The 20,654-nt window shown below is 40.5% G+C and overlaps 1 protein-coding gene across 1 annotated transcript in view; it reads right to left on the reverse strand.

Moving 5' to 3' along the window:
* Positions 1 to 2,969: 2,969 nt before the first annotated feature.
* Positions 2,970 to 20,654, reverse strand: part of wnt10a (wingless-type MMTV integration site family, member 10a) — a 28,639-nt gene continuing 10,954 nt past the window's right edge. The window contains exon 4 of the mRNA XM_071894370.2: positions 2,970 to 5,771. Coding sequence (XP_071750471.1) covers positions 5,211 to 5,771 — 561 coding nt within the window. The 3' untranslated portion in view covers positions 2,970 to 5,210. The remainder of the gene's footprint in view (positions 5,772 to 20,654) is intronic.

The following is a 20,654-nucleotide window of genomic DNA, read 5'->3' on the forward strand; positions in this document are numbered from 1 at the left end:
ACACACACACACACACGTACACACACGCACTTTTCACAAAAGCACTGATTACAGCTTGGATACTGTGGTCTCGATGCTGCTAGGAATATGCAAAATTAATGCCTTTAATTAGTTTGTTTACAGTGAGGATAGTCTAGTTATTATAAATGCTCATCATTACCAGTAATCTCAGAAAACAACAATATCAATTAAGCAATTAAGGTTAAGATTAATGAATATAGTTGTTGACAGTTGGGTATGCAATACCAAAGTGTGTCAGTGCCCTAGGAAAATCTCTTATTCCCAGAAACTCAACTTTTCAACAACTGAGAAAAACTGGTTGATTTTCCTCACTAAAGCCACTAATAATTTCAGTGCGTTAGGGGAAAGTTTGTCCTATTAGTCAGGATAAGTCAGGATATCAGATATCTATTACAATAAAACAGGCAAATTTGGAGTTACAAATTTCAAGTTGCAAATTTGGAGTTACACGGTTTCTGTTGGACTCTAAAGATTTGTGAGTGTCCTGGTAAACTTTTCAGTATTTTCAGGTTTTTACAAGGCATTTTGACAAACCAAAACTCCTGAGAGCTGCTCTGCACATTGAAGACAATGTCACATGTCATTCACATGTCATTTACCAGAGTCATTGTATCAGCTGACAATACAAGGATTTTCTCTGATACTAATGCATACCGGGTGTCCTTTTGGGTGCCATCATGATACCACTACAAGTAGACCTTGCCCCTGAGAACAGTAAAGAATGTTTTAGCAGGCAATGCAGACCTGCTAGTTCATGCCAAGGGATCATAACATAATAAATCTCACTCACCAACATAATGTTGTTTCAGCTCAAATCTGCAGTCACTTTGGGACCTGCTCTTTATCAAAATAACAGCCACTGTTCAAATAAACTCAACACACAAGCCCAGGCCTGGTGTTTCTGACATTCACAGGCACCAGCTATTCTCAGAAAGATTGATGTTTTTTTTCTTTCCTGTCATCTGATATTAAACAAGTATTTATCAAGGATTATAATATCTCTTCAGGCTCTGAATAGTTATATGATTGTTCGTTGTTTGTTTCTTTCCATGCAACACCATGAAAGTCATCAAAGCAAAGCAAGCGAGCAGCTCAAAATCATCTCACACAAGTGATTTTTGGTTAATTTATGTACAGTTATTGCTTACTTAAGACAGAGAGGATCAGTTGAACTTTGATTTGGCTGCCATTGAAGCCTACTGTCGATGGAGGAAGAGCCCAGCGGGGCCTTCCTCTGTGCAGGTTGCTCAATATATGAGTCAGGTTGCTGTCAACACGTTTACTACCAGTCAGAATGTTGGACACACGCAATTTTCTTTATTTTTACTATTTTTCACATTTTATAATAATAGTAGAGACATCAAAGCTAGAAATAACACAAATGGAATTATGCAGTGACCAAAAAGTGTTAAACAAATCAAAACTATCTTATATTTTAGATTCTTTAAAGTAGCCGCCCTTTGCCTTGATGGAAAGGCAAGGCTTTAGAAAGAAACATAGAAAGAACATAGGCATCAACTTCATTATTTATATTTGTCTAAAAAACAAATTTCAAGCATTTAAGCATAAGCCTTTAGATCAAAATGATAATGAAAATATAATGAAAAACATTAGTTAGAAGTACATTCAATCAGCTGTGTCCAAACTTTTGACTGGTAGTGTACACGCATGCAGTCACCCGAATGCACATGCATGCAAAAAGAAACACAAATGATGCATGCACATACACATACATGCAATTTACATATAGGGTGTCATCAACACACCTGCACATGCACACACATTCACGCATGTACAGAGAGAGATGACAAAGAAAAGCTTCACTGCACACGCTCAGTTCACCATACAGATGGTTCACCGTACAGGAGAGAGGGGCAGGAGGGGAGGGGAGGAGAGGAGAGGAAGCTTTTCTTTTTTCTCTCTCAGCCTGAACAGTATGTTTGGATAAGAATAGGAGCGCATGACTCTGAAATAGCGCCTTTTTACTGCACATCTGTTTACTTTGAAAGTGTATCTCTTGCATTCTTACACTTGACTTGGTGACTTCATCACTCCCCGCAGGGCGCAGAATACATCAGTGAGTCAGGACGCTCAACAGGGTTTCTCTCTGCACGCAAGCAGCAACTGGTAAGAGAGGGGCTACACCTGAATGTGGATGTCCACTTATCACAGGTTTGTGGTTTTATCTTGTCTGTGTGTGTCTCAAAGTTCCCACCAATACATTCACTGCAAGAACTGACAAACTTGTTAAGTCATTTTATCTTGTATCCAGACTTATCAAGCTTATTTTATTATTTTATTGTTTTATTTTATGACATTTTTTCAGGATAATGTAACTTGTTTCAGGACAATTACTTGTCTTGGAGAAAGTTTGTTTCAAGATTTTCTTCACTGTGTTATGATTTCTTGAAAGAAATTGGCATGCATCAAGTCAAATTTATTGAAACCAGTGCAGTGCCAGTGCAGTGAGATAATTTGACTAAAAATATCATAAAAGAAGCTGAGTAGGTCTGGAAACAAGTTAAAATCATTTGATAACTTGTCATTGTGTTTACCTTACAGTCAAAAGTGTACTTACAGTTTAACATGGAAGCCAATGAAGTCTTCTCATCCTTTCATCACAGATGGATCTTGTTTTTAATTGTGTACAAAGGCTATTTAAAAAGTTGAATATTCTCCCAAACAATCACATGCAAGCCGGTATTTCTTAACTATTGAGTATAGTTGTAGCTATTGGACAGCACCCAAAAGAGGTGGTGGAGCTTCATCTGGAGGGTTCCCACATGACCGGATCCTGGGGTGAAAAAGTTTAACAACCTCTGACGTAACCATACCATAAATATATACCGTAAACGAAGAATAGATCATCATTAGTGTGCTGACAGCGGCTGACTCATGACAAAATAAATATAAAACTGTTTATTTCTCTTACCAAATGAACTGCTTTCATGTATTTTATTATTTCATCACATTAAAGTCCCTTTCAATATTATGGCCTTTCTTTATTGTTTTACAAATATTAAGTTATCCACAAAAATAAAATAACTTAGATAATAACCATATTAAAACATAAAAAATACAAACATACATTACATTTATGACATGAAAAAAATGCATATTGCTGATATCCCCCAGAGTTTTCTCCTGAACACAATTCTGCATGTGCAAACTACTTATCTGAATCAAAATAATCTGTGCCAAAAACACCAGAAACATAATTTCAGGTTTCTTCTGCTTTCAACACAGAAAATGATTTGCTTGAAATAAATTACACTGACTGATAAGGAGCCTCACTTATAGAAATCTCTTAAGATCAAATGCGATCTTAAAATCTGTGCATAGGAAGAAATCCATGTCAACTTTGTTATTTATATGCCTTGAAGTTGACATCAAAATGTCCCCGGTTGAACATCTGACGTGATACACACACATCAAAGAGGTGTGAAGCAGGTGAGTGCAGATATATTATGATAAGAAGCTTACAGTGTTGCACACAGTACATTGCATCACAAAACAGGAACTACTTTGATTGATGACAGTTTAGGATGTTTATAGTGTGAGGAACTGAAGCCTGTTCATGTGCGCTCAATTTCCTGAGGCACTTATAATTTATTGATGGTGTGTGTGTGCAGCTTTATTCACTTGTAATCATTTTCGTAACTGGGTGTACGCACAACGCTGTTCGGATCAAGCTGAAGATGAAATCCAAGTATATTTCTTGAACGAGGTTTGCTATGAAGTGTATTCTGACAGTTCTCTTGGGGAACTTACATTACATACACCACAACACAGACAATGTATGGGACATTTTTGGAAAATGAGAATTCAGAGAACAACGTGTCCGCACTGTGTTTCAGGGAGGTCGAAAGACATTACATCAAAACAGCTGTACAAACTAGTCTAGTAACAATGGTTTTAAAACAATGATTTCAAAATGGGATTCACGAAATAAACCTTAGATAGGGGGTAGTGCTTTGTTTTTACTCTATTTGAACATGGTTTGTGTGAATTTTATTGGAACATCCTCCATTAGTGGGAAGGAAATGTCTACAGTTGTGAGAGTCTGATAGGAGGAATCCCGGGAAGCAGCACTAACAATCAGACTTTCAAATCATCAGTCTTTTGATTGGCTTAAGCTTCAGCCACTCCGCTCAGCTTCATCATTGCTATAAGGTCCTCCCTTCCATGGTGGCCAACATTTAGTGCTATTTAGAGACTTAATTTTAGCAGAGCATCCTTTTAATGGGAACAGTCCAGTCTCTGTTTTCTGCCTTATCACCAGAATGCGTTAATGTATTTATTGAGGCGTGTCACCACCATTAGCAGGGTCATATTCACTGTTACAGGAGGTCATGTAGAGTGAAGATCACCGGTGTGAACCTGATAACTGATAACTGGTATTACTTTTACACTTCCAAATTGCCCCTGAACAAGGCACTGAATCCCTAACTGCTCCAGATGTGTTGCACTGTGACGGATCCTGCACTCTGACCTCTCTAATTGCATGAATGTTGTGTGAAGATGGCTATATCTCTGTATGTATGTAGGAGAGAAAATAAATGCTGATTAAAATGTAACATGGCTTAGTTTGTGCTGTAAGTGATAGTTATCCTCAATTACCCTCAATCCCTCAGTTTTTTCTTGGATGTGTATGGGATGTTGTCCTTAGCCATTCCCCCTCAAATAAAATTCTTTCTTTATGTGATCTATTGATTATTCTCGTCTTCCTCGTAGCTCACCTGAATCCCACGCAGCTGTCGGCAGAATTCTTTCAAAAAAATTAGTCATTTGTTGTTTTCAGAACCCCAATTTGAATTTGAGTGTTCAGATATTCATCTGTCATAGCTCTGTTCAAGGATCTACGCTCTAATCGAAGCTCGAAATCCCTCTGTCTCGAGAGGAAAGGCAGTAAAAGTCCAGGCTCTCTGAGTTGTGGCAGCTTTGGACGCATGCTGCATGTGCACACTCTTTACCAACGTGCACATATATCTTTCAGCTGGCTCAACTGTTCCACCTTCTGTCCTTGCTCTTCTGTTCTACCAACAGAAAACAGCAGTCCATCGCAAAAAGGAATGGGGTACATTATTACAGTCATATCCCCCCGTTTCAAAATAAAAACAACAATTTAAAAAAATGTCTGTATTGCTTTTTTTTTCTTTATGGTGTACAGTCTCTTGGTGTGTGTTTCTTCATTTACAGACACTGACCCACTCTGTTATCCTGCACTCTTCGCAAACCACGTAGCAGCACCAGTGAAACTTGCAGTTGCAGCGTTCGCTCCGCGTCTGCTGCAGGATGTTGTGGCCTCTCCCGCAGCACAGGCTCTCACAGTTGTCCATGCCGGGACTGGTCTTGTTGCAGATGCGGCCCTGCGTGCCCGCCGAGTCCGACCCCAGGTCCCGCTCGCAGAAGTCCGGCGACTTTTCGAAGTAGACCAGCTCGTTGATGTTGGGCCGCCGGCGGTGCGTGTGGTGGTGGTTGTGGTGGTTGTTCTGGTGGTGGTGGTGGTGGTGGTGGTGGTTGTGGTGGTTGTGGTGGTTATGGTGGTTGTGGTGGTTGTTGTGGTGGGAGTGGTCGAGCTGGCCGGTGTTTCGGTTGTGGGCCTTGATGAGCGTGGCGATGTGGAAGCGCTCTTTGAGCAGCGAGCCGACCACCCGGAACTCTGGAGTGACCTGCCAGCAGGTCTTCAGCTGGCAGCTGCCCGACGTCCCGTGGCACTTACATTTCCTCCTCATGTGGTCCAACACCACCTGAGAAAAACAGAGACAAAGAGAGAGACAGAGAGAGACACACAGAGAGAGAGAGAGAGAGAGAGAGAGAGAGAGAGAGAGGGAGTGAGGGAAGGAGCAGGGGCAGAGAGAAATAAAGAAAATGAGAAAGATTAATGACTTTGTTAGTTATATTCATATTAGCTTTGACCCAGTCTTTCAAAATGCTTCAGTCTTTTTCCACATGTTCATTCTTCTAAGCCAATGGTTCTCAACATGGGGGTCGAGACCCCCCAGGTGGTCGCAAGATGATTTTGGAGGGGTGCAAGATGATTTATGGGATAGGAAAGAAACATATTTCTACACAAATGTATTATTTATTACGTCTATTTTTTTCTGATTTTCAGATTTTTCTCTGTTTTTTGTTGTTTTCTGTTTTCTAATAAATGAAATGCACACCTGTAACAGGGGTTGCGAGTAGACATCACTCCATTTTAAGGGGTCACGAGCCAAAAAGGTTGAGAACCACTGTTTTAAACAACCTTCATACCTAAAAGGTTTGAATAAATAGTGTTCTGCTGTACAGTGAATGACACTAAAGAAATATCGGTCCCCCGCCAAATATGCAGGTGGTCCGACTCTGAGGCTGTTGTCAAACACACTGATATCAAATAACACTGATGGATGCAGGCATTACCCAAACAGACAGTAGTGTCATTATTCATCTTTTGGCATCAAACATTACCCACATGTAGCGGCACATTAGGCATCAGAGTACTATAGTATTTACATATTTTCACTTGATGGGTTAATGGTGGCCTAGGACCACATGCATATTCACAACTACGCTCTTTTTTAACGTTGTCAGTTTGCTTCCCACTTAGTCAACATTTGTTTTTATTGGATTTGAGAAAATAGCATGACTGAATGAAAGCCATTTTCACACTGCATGGACTAGCTCATTTGCCCCGTCCAGTGGAAGTTTAGACCTTCTAGTTATGTTCACCATAGGCATTACAACCAGGAGCTTGATGTAGTGTAAGAAAACAAAAAGTCTTCAAGGACTTTTTATGTTCTTTAAGGTCTAAAAGTACTTATATGATGGCTACATCTGCATGCACAAACAAGCACACACATATGTCCCGTCATAGGATGTCCCACACTGCAAGATTCCCCCACCCCTTTCAGCAAAGCACTCACACGCACACACACACACACACACACACACACACACATACACACACGTCAGCGGATGTCCCTCCCACATGGCATGAGTCCTGTCCATCCCTCCCAGCAATGTTCTCTGGAGGCTTGAACTTGTATGTGAAGTATGTGTGTATGTGTGTATGTGTGTGTGTGTGTGAGTGTGTGTGTGTGTGTGTGTGTGTGTGTGTGTGTTTGTCTGTCATCACCAGGTCTAAACTTTAAGATCCAATTACCAACAGGAACACCAGGCCACCCAGAGTACTGACAGATGCTGCTGCTGTTGCCGCCCCTATCAACACACAGACACACACACACATACACACGCACACACACACACACACACGCACACACAGGTATACACACACGTTCCGTGTGATTGCACGACGACACACATGCATACATATGCAAGCAATATTGCTCACCTCTGAGCAAACAAATGTACACACACACACACACACACACGACATGACTCAGCCACACAGACGGCCCTCACAACATCTGCCCAGAGAGAGTGAGAGAGAAATGGGGGGCATATGTCAAATTTGAGGAGATAAGTCAAAGTTTTTCACTGTCAGAAAGTAAATACAAAGGATTGAGTTTCCATTCAAGTGCAGTGTACTGTACTGTTAAAGCATGGTGTGTGTGTATGTGCAGGCATACGTTCATGCCTGTGTGTACATGTGTGTGTTTTCATGTATGCCTATATGTGGATGTCTATGAGTGTGTGCATGAATAATCTTGTAGCCTGTTCTTGCTTTGCTGTAGAGCGTGAAACTCTCCCAAGAAGAGAAGCACCACGTGGATCATTTTCCCTGTTCAGAAACTACACAGTCAAAACCCATCCATTATTTAACTAGGATCTGATCCATTAGAGAGAGAGATGGGAACAGAAGGAGAGAGGACAGAGAGAGAAAAAAAAATAAATAGAAGGAGAGATCTGTCATGTATCTATTGAGTGGGACAATCCACTTACCCACTTCTCCAAACTGAAGGTCACTTTGGACCAGTGCCAAAAACAGATACTTCTCCATCCCTGTCTGACTCCTCCTTTCTCAAGGGGAGAGAGAACAAGTTGTTGAATAGTTAAGAGGGCTTGGTTTGCGTGCCGCCGGGCTCCATTTCAGCGCCCGCTGTGCTGTGGGTTTTCCCATTTGAACAACCCATGCAGAATAGAGAAAGAAGAAAAAAAAAAAAAAAAAGAGAAAGAAACATGCTCCCTTGTTCCGGAGCATGAATGAGTGGAGTGGTGGAAGAAAGAGTGAAAGAGTGATAAATGGGGCCACTTGACTCATCCGTTTGGAACGAAGGAGGAAAAAAAAATACAACAAAAGGAAGCACTCCTGCTTGCAATAGAGCCAATGCCAATAGTGATCAGTCTTAAGCAATCAGACCACCGCTGCAAAACCTGCAGAGGAGGAAAAGTCATGATGCCTCTAATTAGAGCTGCAACAAATAATCAAAGAAATAGCGTCCTGGGTCACGGGTAAATGTGTTTATAGGTTATGTAAATATGGGTTTATCGGTTATTAAGCTCAATTTTTACAGGCTATGTAAATATATGCTTATATGTTTGAATATATGTTTATGTTACTACCACTTTATACAGTGGTTATCCAAACCCTGCAGGAATGTAGGCCATTTGGGAAAATTAAATGTTAGGATCACTGGGAAAAAATAAATATATAAATACAAAATTCTGAAATGTTAAGTGCAGCTTAATTTTATTTAGCTGGTCTGTAACAACAATTATGCACAAAGAATATAATATATTTTCAGTTTTTGCATCATTGCATGTTTTGCTCACAGTGCCTGTTGAGAAGTCTGAGTTTTGGATAAACACAGTTCTACTGTTATTGAGAATGTAGAAACGAAAGCTAAAGGAGGCAGTGATCAGCGGTGAAGAGACAGAGGCTGTAAGTCTTGTTTGTAAACGTAACGTTATCATAATCCCACAAACGGCACTTGCATTGATTTGAGATTGCAGCGCTGGGCTCAGTTTTTACATAAGGGCCAGGGCAACCCCAGAATCACAAACCTGCTGGCCTTAAACACACAGCACAGCCTGTAATTATAAAACTCTCTAACCCACTTAAACCTTAAAGACACAAACTGACCTGGAATCATAATTGCATCCATACTGCTACTGTTTTCAGGGTACATTCTCCTCAACTGGCTAGTGACTTCAAAGGATAAAGAAAAACTATTTAGCTATGAGGTATTAAAGTGTTATTTCCAACAACACTACTGATGGATAAATCAAAGAGAAAAAACATATGGTGTTCTGGGATATTTTGAACCACAGCGGACTACAAGTAGCATCCACAAAACACATACACACAAAAAAAAAAAAAAAAAAAGTTTGTCTCAAACTTGTTGCTTGTGTAAGTAGTAGTAGGAGTAGAAGTTTAAATTCACTCCTCTGGTAGAAATAGTAACCTTTGGCTATGTCAAGAGCACATTTTGAATTAGTTTGACTGGTAGCACAGCTGTCTGTTGTGCTGCAGGGCGCAGAACGTGTGGGTTCAAGACTGGAGAGACTTGGCCTCTGTAACACTGGCAGCCTCAAAGGATGAAATGCTATTTATGTTAGTTATTTTATGTGTAATTTCTTGAGCTAGATGTTCAAATAATTGGTCTCTAGCAGAAACCTTGTATCTTCAATTTTGCCGTTTTTAGTGTGTGGTTCTTGTAATAGTGGGCTGACATTATTCCCCACATGCTTCCAAATGTTTCATGACCCTAGAATTAAGCCAAACAACAGATAATGCGTTGTGAAATACCAAAAAATGCATGGGTGTCAATAGAAAAATCAAGCTACTTTTCTCAATTCCTCACAACTTGACCTTTTTGGAAGTGCAAGGTCTTGGTAGGACACTGATATGATATAAATACTCTGGAGGAGAAATTAAATGTTATTTTGTTCCTGGTTTCTCACATTATGAATTATGTGTCACTACAAAAGGCCATATAGCATCCTCAAATATTCAGCCTTAGATTTAATGCCTGTTGCCTCTGAACAAAAGTCTAATCTGAAAGCCAGAGCTGCTGCATTATCTCTGAAGTGTAAAGGGGAATACCGCTCAATTTAGGAATTAATATATGCAATTAATCTGCCCATCCAAGATCAAAGGAATAACATCTGTGAGTTAGGGTGGGTTTATCCGTTAAACACATATGGCACGCTGCACGCCCTGAAACCTCAACAATAAAACAAACTTACAGGTGAAAGGTAGAGTGTGTGGGAAATGTCTTTCCTTTTGACAAGCAGTTGAAAGGCAAACAGGTACAATCCAGACTTTTAATAGGTGATAGGAAATAGGGGAGCTGTCTGCTCTTGCTATATTAGAAGTGGTCTGTCAGTGGGACATGCAGAGTTCCTATCTATCTGACAAAAGACCAGGGTGAAATGGTAGTTGAGTACATTTTGTACATGCGAAAAAAAAAAGGAAAAATAATAAGACATTAGGAGCACCTGATTTACCTTTATGTAATGGAAAATCCACCTTAATAGAATGTATACCAGTCTAGTAAATAGACATATGCAGTATAGTCTAGTGCAACTGATGACAGAAATGGGCAAAATGATAGTTGAATGCATTTTGAAAAAGAAAAAAAATCTAAGAGGAGAATGGTACGCTAGCTTCATGTATCTTAACTTGAAATTATATTTCCACTTACAATGCTATTCAAAAGTGTCTGACAAGATGAATGAAGCATACCTTAACTAGTTTGAATATGTGAAACTGTATTACGTTCAATCAGGTGAAAGTATAGGAGCAGTGAGCTAAGGTTAGTCTTTTTTGATGTTGGATTTAAGATTAAAAGGTGAGTGTGAGGTAAAGCAACAGACTGACAGTTTTCAGTGATGGGTCTTTACTGGCCTCCATTATAAACCAGGTTTTAAAAAATGACAACAGCAAAAAAGAGCAACTTTCAATCACTGTCCTTACACTCACAGTTTGGACTGTATTTTTCCAGATCTGCGTCTCTCTAACAGTCTGGTTGGTTGGTTGATAATCAGATGAGAGATTGTGATTGTCTGGTTTGTTCCTGTTCCTTCACATACGCACCTGGGGCTACGGCCGGGCGTGACAAAAGAAAGGAAGAGAGAGGGAGAGAGAGACAGAGAGAGAGAACGAGAGAGAGAGAGAGACAGAAATAGAAAGCATGAGAGAGAAATGTTGTGTGTGTGTCTGTGTTTTTGTCTGTGTTTACAATATCTGGCTTGACTACTGTGGCTGATGAGAGACGAACTGATGTAGTGATTTATTGTTGCCCTGTGGAACAGGAACCAAAATGTAGATCCTGAGAACAAGCCCTCGGGACATACAGGGCTGGAAGAGGAGATGTTGGGTGGTGCAGTTGGGAGGGGGGGGTATGGGTGTGTGTGTGTGTGTGTGTGTTAAACAGAAGTGGAGGTGAGGGGAGAGGAGAGGAGAGAGGAAAAGAGAATGACAGGGGGAGGAGATGATCTTCAGATTAGTTCTCTACTGTCCCTCCATCTCTTGTAGACACACAGAAGTTGTGTGTGTGTGTGTGTGTGTGTGTGTGACCACAAATCACCTGTCCTACTAGCTGATACTCTATCTAGGCTCAGTCATCACCACCCACCGCTATCAGCCTCGGATTAGATTGTACTCAGTAATCTTATCTAACCTGTCATCAGCTATGATAGTCTTGGCAATGTGAGCTAGGAAATACACAAATGTTGTAGGTCTCACCAAGCTTCTGAGCTAACGATAAAAATGCATAAGGATTACTTTCAATACTCATTGCATAACTCACATACTGTGTTCCTTTTAATCCTGTGCACTATTTTCAGTTTAAATACGTTTAGTTGGCCCTGGTTAAACTCACTTGGCCTTGCCATCAAAAACTGGTAAATGAAAGATGGAAAAGTGGCAAATAAAAGCTATAGTGTTGCATGTTAATGTTTCCAGAGAGTCGGTCGGGACCCAAAATTGGGTCGTGAGAAGATTAAAATAGGTCACCATATTATACAGGGAAAAGAGCTGATGGTTTTTAGATGAAGCAAGTGGCCAGGATATGTTGCCTAGCCTCCCCGAGTCTCTGCAACGTAAGGTAGGCAGAGTGAAATACTGTAGGCTAGCAAGTTATTAGCATAAAAAATAGTCTTTTGAAAACATGGGTCCCTGGAGAAAAAGATTGAAAACCGCTGTTGTACGCTGTCCCGTGCGCTACACGTTGGCTTACATTGTACTTACACTAGGAGGATGTAATTGCCTCCAAATTCATTGGTGGACCGCAGTTAGAAACACACATCTGGAGAGTTTTAATTGGCTTAGAGAGTGAGACAGAGGCGTCTATAAAACAACCCCAGACAGAGATCAAATAAGACATGTTGGTGGCAGATTAGGACTGCAGGCTATATAATACAGTAGAGCGGAGCGAAGTACAACATTTTGGAGCAGAGCAAAGCAGACTACCGTGCAATAGAGCAGAGTGGAGTCGACTAGAATGAATTTGAGTGGAAGTGAACAGCATAGAATGACGTAAACTAAAGTAGATCAGATTCGTATTGCAGGAACTGGCCTGGGCTACTCTACCACAATCTGGTATTATTCTGATATTCACAATTAATCAGAATGCAGTTTACTGACAAAGTAAAGGCCTGAGTATTAATGTCTTCTTAGGGCTGTATGGATTCAAAAAGACTACATTCACTTGCAAAACATGAGACACACCTTGTCTCTGTTTATTCACTTGCACATGACCTGATGAAGCCTTAGGGTGAAAAGCTGACATTTTTAGTTTTCCAACCACATGCAAGCATGGTTATTAACACATGCCCTATATCAATAATTAGAGCAGGTTTTTTATATGCTTCATGTCAGTGCTTCTTATAGCTCCGGCACTACTTTAACACATACTGGAATCCATGATAGCTGTATGCCAAAGGTGAAGTGTTATCATATGGTTACTACCAAATGAGAAGGTATGGCCTGGGATAGTATACAATACCAAAGCATTCTGACTCACTGTATGACGACATCAAATTCAGCGTTTCATTCATCTTATACCAGCTTCTCACTACACGCCTTTTAGCCTGATTTTAGTTCCGATTTTGCCATCGTCACTGGATTTCAAGATCGGGCTGAGTCATTTCTGACTGACTTTCAACATAGCTAATCTTGTAGTGTGAGAGGCATTAAGGATTCAGTGTCTTGGACCCTGATCACGCTGCAGATCAATTGGGGCCTTTTAATTTCCAAGACTGTCAATCTGGACAAATCTGGATGAGCTCCTGTAGTGTGACATGGGCAACAACGCAAATCTGTGACAGAGAGTGGCACCAGCCAATGAGACTTGAGCTTGAGATGGAATCAAATACAAACAGGAACTGAGCTGTCTGTCCATGTTTGGTGCTGCACTAACTTGTGGAAACACAAGCACCCTGCAAAACTTGGGTGTTGCGGTGTTGCTCTGTCGGTCAACCCCATGACTGAGGATATGTGTTGTATGTAACGCTCCTTGTTGTCAAATGTGTGATCCCTATTCCCACCTCACCTTCAAAGTTTGTGCATCCATACAACAGACACATGAGAAATCTGCCAAAGTTTGTAATTTCTTGTCTTTCTCCTTATTTGAAATGTTGTTGTTATATTCTCTGACTTATTCATTGATACACAAAACACATAACAGATTGTCTGTTATGTGTTTTGTGTATCTCGTTTACTATGTAAAGTATCTGTGAGTATTTAGAAAAGTGCTATACAAATAAAATGTATTATTATTTATTATTATTAGTGTGAAATACTTTCCTTTTTCACAGTCTCAACTCAATGCTATCATAATCCACACTTTTTTACAAGGTGCAACCTCTATGTTATATGTTCAACTATTTGGAAGCAAAGTAGATGGGCAATTTCGCTACCAGTCATGACCAACTGCATTTTACTATTATATTTTGTGCCTTATTCCCCATTGTGTTATCCATATTGTATTTAACCCACTGGCCAATCCCCGTCCTTTTGTAAGTTGTTTTTGTTGCCCAAATCCGTTGCCTTAAAAAGTTGTGTCATCACCATTAAATACTTTTAGGGGAATTCTAATCTAACGTCTATCTGTCCCACAACCGACCCTTCTGTTCAATAAACAACAGACTAGTCTGCATGCTGCCTTGTGTTTGTCAGTTCAAAGACTATCTACTAAAGGACCATTAAATCCAAGCAGAAAGCCAAGGCGATATCAAAGCACACAAACAAATCCCACAGCAGCACATTAAGCCCAGACATCACTTTAAACAAATCAAACGCCTCGCATCAAAAGAACAGTTAAGCGCACACAGACAAATACACACACACACACACACACACACACATACACACAAATACTATCACAAGCAATAACTGAACAAACACATCTTCCTACTGTAAGAAATACACTACATTATAATGTTGTGTGTGTGTGTGTGTGTGTGTGTGTGTGTGTGTGTGTGTAGTATTTACTCACTGTTAATTGTACACAATGTCCACAGATCTAATTTAGAGCCTCTAATAAAATGTTATTACCAACATAAGCACTTCCACCTGCTGAGCTTTTACTATGAAGCCTATGCCTCTGTGTGTTTGTGTGTGTGTGGAAGAGAGAGAGAGAGAGAGAGAGATAGGGAGAGAGTGTGCATGAGAGTGCATGTGTGTGTGTTTGTGCATGTGTGTGTGTGGTGGGTCAGATCAAATGCTGTGCCTCCCTGCACTGTCAGGACTAAGGAATGCTGCGCACACCACTGATGATGTGAAATGGCCTCTGAGGAGCAGAGAACTAACCCAGCGCTAATGCTATTTCGGATCAAACACACTTTGCTTTTCGTGTGGGTTCTGAGTCAATGAATTACCGTGAATGGACTCTCCAAAGCGGTTTTATCATTGCTCAAGGGTTAAATTAAGCATAAAAGGATCTTGGAATCCCACTGTTGCTGGTTTTTATCGAGCTGGTGGGGGGTGCTGATCTGGATCCATTATGGTTCAAGTCACTTTACTGTATGTGTGCGTCGGTGGAACAATGTTTTGTTGTAACACACAGAGAGAGAAGTCCTCAGTACAGTGTTGCCTATAAACATCAGCTATATAAATGTTTACAGTTTTTCAGTTGGTGGCAGCTTTCTCTCAGGACTGAGGTCAATTTACTTTTGATTGAATCCAATCAAACTCAATTAATTCTTAATTTTTATTAATAGGTTTCATATGACTGAAATTATTTGAAGTGGTTTAGACTGAGTCTAGGCAAGTGGCATCTCTGTACAGAATATGATCACAGTGATGAACAGTGGGTTACTTGTTATACATATTTAACAAGGGGGTGGAAAGGAGATATAATGTGTAGTTTCCCCAATAAAAACACTACCAAGGGGGATGCCATCCCTCTTCATCCCCCCTCAGGTCGGGCCCTGATGGTAAGTGATAATTACCATAGAAGAAGGTACTTGCCAGTCATATTGCAGACTGTTGCATAGCTAGCATTGTCACCACCTGCCTAATGAACTGACAGGATTCAACAGAGCCTTGGCATGGCTCTTCGCTTTGCTACATGAACACAGGAAAGCGTGCCAGGCATTTGTTTTAAGGTGTGCATTTCTAAATGATTGAGCTCAGAGAAAAACTTGGCGAAGACATTTACTGGCCTGGCGAAGTGTTTCCGTGTTACAAGCAGCCACTGTAAACATGTAGTCACGCCGCTGAAACCGCGCTCATTAACTACTGTACTGTTTTGTTCACTCAAAATCAACAACACCCTGGAGAACAGACTCAGTGAGAATAAAATGTGATTTGTAAGAGATCCAAATTAATATCGGGCATCTGAGGTGAAATCAGCACAGCTTGATTGATGCAATTATCAATGAATTATCTGGTAAAAAAAGAATCAAAAATCAAAGTCACGATGAGCAAGTTCAGCATTTTTCTCTACTTTTTACTTTTTTATGGATGACATTTAGAGCATAGTTGCAAACAGAGCTAAATAAAACAGGAGTGTAAATGTAACAAAATAGGAGTGTGGAAAAAAATGCATTATAGACATTAGAGATCTACATGATCAAACATGGAAGCAGCAGAGTCATTCACCGCCTTTTCGATGTTTTGGAGCTTTTCCTCTCACTCTCTCTCTCCAAATCCCTCTGTGATGAACTTGTCTGCAAAATCTGTACTACTGGAGAGGAGTTGGAGGAGGAGGCAGAGAAGGAGGAGGGGGGGGAAGAGGGGAGGGAAGGAAGGGCGAATCTCTTTCTACTTTCCGCCCCGGTGTTTGAAGTCTAAAATCTTTTGCAGGGTTTTAAACATCTGTTTCCAAACTGCCAGCAGCCACTAATTAGGGCTAAAAACAAGACGGGACGTCGTGAGAACCCCGGGGTGGGCATGAGGCGACATGCACACCCCGCTAAAAAACCACCACATTCCTCCGCTTAAAGACTACTTCTCTGAAAAGGGGGGTGGGGGGTGGGGGGCTTGGGTGGTGGTGGGGCGGGGGTGGGAGGAGAGAGAGAGGGGAAGGGTAGGCATTATTTTGAGGCCCCACCTGTCAGTGTTTTCTGTTTGATTCTAGGGGCCGTGTGTGTTTGTGTGCGTTTGTGTGTGTGTGTGTGTGTGTGTTGGGGGGTGGGGGAGTAAGGTCTTAGAGGGGTTTTGTTGGGGTTTTCTATGCTGTTTGAAGTCATCAAGGTGCGTGGTATTCTATAACAGGTCTGCAATGACTCACACTGCGCTCGTTCTCTGTCTCTCCCTCTTTTTCTCTCTGTCCTGTAGCCTTCCCTTTCTCTCTCTCTCTCTCTCTCTCTCTCTCTCTCTCTTTCTCTCTCTCTCTTTCTCTGCATTACATTTCCAGCCAGTGATTGCCTCTGTACATGAGACTCATTAGAGCAGTAATCTACAGCCTGTGGTAAGCTGTGACAACTCAGCCTGACCCCTCCGAGCATGTTTCTGCTCCATGTAAAACCTCATAACTGCTATTTGGTATTGTATTGAATGTTTACATGGTCTCCTAATTTTATGCCCCTAAGCCCCATGAAAGACATTCATAAGATTCATTTTGTAATTTCAAGAATACAGTAGGGGATTAATGATTATCTTCCATTCTCCATTCTAGACAAGCTCACTGTTTGGAGAGGCATTTTTTTGTGTAACACCAGTGATGTATAACCTGATCTATCAGATGGTAAGTAGACGAAAGACTTCAGCTTTGAACCCTACCTCAGTCATCAGGGGTCATCAAGCCAGTGTCAAAACACAGGAGGGAAAGGTCGGGGGCATCGGGCATCATTTAGTTTCCCAAGACCGACCAGAATCTTTGTCGAAAAAAGAGGTAGTCTCTTGGATGTAGTTGACAACTTTGAGTCAAAGATCAGAACTTTGGGTCAGAAAGATCAAAACATCAAAGTTTCTCTTGTTAGACTGATGTCTATATTTGGCCACAACAGAGGTCAGGCTCACTAAGCTAGAAATTAGCAGCTTGGCACACACAGCTCGAACTGTGAGGAATGTGAAAGTTAGTATTTTGTCATTCTGCATCACCTCTCCTTCTTGAAAGATCAAACTGTAAATGAAAATGAATAGCATCATTTATATATATATATATTTTTTTTTTTCTATGAGCTAGCGCAAGGTTTGAAGAGTGTGGAGATATTTTCATCTTGAAATATTCTCTCCATTGCACTTAACCTCCCAATAGCAGTGCTGGCACTCTCCTGAGATATATTTGTAGGATATATAAACTTCATATAAAGTTATATCTTCTACATAAACTCCTTAACTTGCATTGTGCTTCTGAATGTTAGCTTCCTGTAACACAGTAGCAGCCTCATAAATTTGCTCTGGAAGTTTTTGTTTCAAGTCACGTCTGCTGCTAGTGTTGGTTTCCATGTCTCGTCTTGTATCAGTTCTTGACATTTTCATGAGACATCCCACTAGTTAATGTGTTTGCTCACACACAATCAGCAACTACTGCCAAACAGATTCTTGGCGAAAACAGCAGAGAGAAGTTGACCGCACTATGACTCTCTCTCAGTGACTTTGCAGCGATTCTATCAGAAAAGCAGTAGTTCAGAACATGAGGAGCGATACTTCTCTTTGCCAATATTTAGCCAAATTGATGTCTGTGGTTGAGAATCATTTAACATTATATATCACATCATGCCATTGAGTTTATGCCTATTGCACAATGAAAGCAACACTTTGTAAATATTTAGGCTAATTGGTTTCTGTGTCATTATACTTCAGCTGACAGGGTATTGAAATCACCGCCAGTGACATCATCACCCATTCAAATATCTATGACCCTATCAAAAAGTCACATATGGCCATCTCCACATGGCATAATCACAATAAAAATGAGGTTGTGGTGTTTTGTAGGGGAATTAGCAACGGAATCAAGGTGGGTGACGATTCAATTGTTCTAACCCTGCATTTTTACATTTTTAGACATTAAGCTGACATTCCTAGCAAGAGCGAGTTACAGTGAGTAGGGCTTCAGTGTCTTGCTCAAGGACACTTCAACGGGATGCACTGCTGTTGATGGACACATGGACTATGGCAGGGATCAAACCTGGTACCTTTTGGATATGGGACGGTCTATAACCATTAGGCCATCCTGCCACCTTCCATAGCCTTAAGCAATCATGTGGCCTCAGGAGTATGACAGAGTATAGAGCACATGCTGTATCAAGGCCATATACCATGACCAGCCCTCTTACCAAATTTCAAAACTTTTACTCATTCCTGCCAAACAAAAAGAGAAGGCCCCAAAAGACAGATTATTCTCTTGCCCTGGGACCCGAGCTAATGAAAGCATTACTGCTCGTGTCATATCTGCAACCACCCAGAGTTTATTCCCATGTCAACAGCGCTGATTGGAATTTATGTCGCCAGTACTTACTTACTTCTACGACTAGTACTACTATTACCACTGCTGCTGAGGCTTGCTGCCGCTGAGCTCGGCTGACTCGTTCCACATTTGTGTTTTGTCTGCATAATCAAGGAAACCAAAAGTAAACTGATGGAAAGATACAGGCCCAAATTACTCAGGAGGAAACAGTGAACAATGAGCAATTTACGGTGGCTTCTTGTCTGTGTTCCACCGCAGTGCTGGACGCCATCAAGCCTTATCACTGTCATTTACATCTCTCTCTCCCATTGCCCAAGGGAGCAAATTCTGTGGCAACTAGTTGGCCAAAAGAAGGTAGAAATTACACTTAGAGATCAACTTAATGTAGGAATACAATAACACAGAATGGTTAGTAATTTACTGCAAATCAGCTAGCTTAATGTAAATACCTGATTAAAATGGTTAAATAGTTAGTCAGTTAGCTGTTATTTGTAAAAAATAAAAGAAAAAAAACAATCTAGTGCTACTCAAACAATAGGCTAACAAAAGGCTCAAATAAACATGCCACCTACCCACTGAACTGCACCTGTCAGTTTAGATGTTATGCTAATCTAATGGCCTTATTATCCAATTAGCCTGACAGCAGCACAACAATAACACACCACTCTCACAAAACAAGCCACAAAATCAACCACATGAGCCGAGTAATCCTTTGAGGGACAATAGCGATGCTCAGACTACAATGTCATCATCAATCAAAGTTCAAATAAATGCCATCAAATAACGCTTGATCATCATCATCATTAGTCAAAGTTTAAATAAACTAAAAGTCTGTGCAGGTGTTACACGTAGCAGAAGCATAACTTTTTGTAACACAAGCTTCACAGAAAAATACTTCTGACAGTTCCTCCTGTGAGCAACATTGGTTTGGTTTATTTTTCTAGGATACATAATAAATTATGGATCCATACATAAAAGCATCTTCACAAAACCGACCAATTCCAACACATAAAGGAAACCTGTTGAGAATCCCCACTGTGGCCATCTTAACCAATATGCATACCTCTGTTGGGGCTGTACTGCAGAGAGGGCAAAAGGGCAAATGTTCCCTCTGAGCTGTTAAGTAGATGAAATTGAGCATGCATAAATTGCCAGCTACAAGATGCTTGATTGGACAAGAACTATGGCTCCCAGTACAACAAGCACATAATGATGAGAGGCAGTGGCTTAAAAACTTTTTTTTTTTTTTCCTGGAAATCCACTTGTTAAAAATGTTTTTATCTGACAGATTATCTGATCTGTTGTGCAGGTTAATTAAACAAAAACAAGGTAAATTTAACAAAATTTCCCCCAATTATAGACTGCTAACCTAATTAAACTATCAAAAAAAAAGCCAATTTTTAATCTACTTGTTGCAATCTTCCAGTCACACAGTTTTGGGTCCCAGTCCAGCTTTGTTACAATACTGGTGTAAGGAGGTTAATCTGGTTTAGAAACTGGATAATGACAGCGGATTGTCATGCAGGACGAGGTGTCAATGGATTGCAGCAAATAATTATGCATTTGATGAATAAAAAATACAGTAGCAACCAATGTAGAAGCCTCCCACATTGCATCTATCCTGCATTGGTACTCTGGATTTTCCAAACAATTCCTCTTTGGGGAAAAACAAGAGTACGTCAACTGCACTGCAGCAAAAGTGTGAAAGCAGGGACTTCTACAATGGCTACATTTGTATAGATACACAACTGTGATAGCAATAAGACTATTTTTTGATTCCCCATTGAAACACATAGTAACAATATTACTGCGTTAAACATACTGTATGATGATGCTGTCACATTTTGATTCAAATCACCTTTAAACAACACAGATGTCCTGTTGTTA

This window comes from Centroberyx gerrardi, chromosome 10 (assembly GCF_048128805.1).
Source record: "Centroberyx gerrardi isolate f3 chromosome 10, fCenGer3.hap1.cur.20231027, whole genome shotgun sequence".
NCBI classification, from domain to species: Eukaryota; Metazoa; Chordata; class Actinopteri; order Beryciformes; family Berycidae; genus Centroberyx; species Centroberyx gerrardi.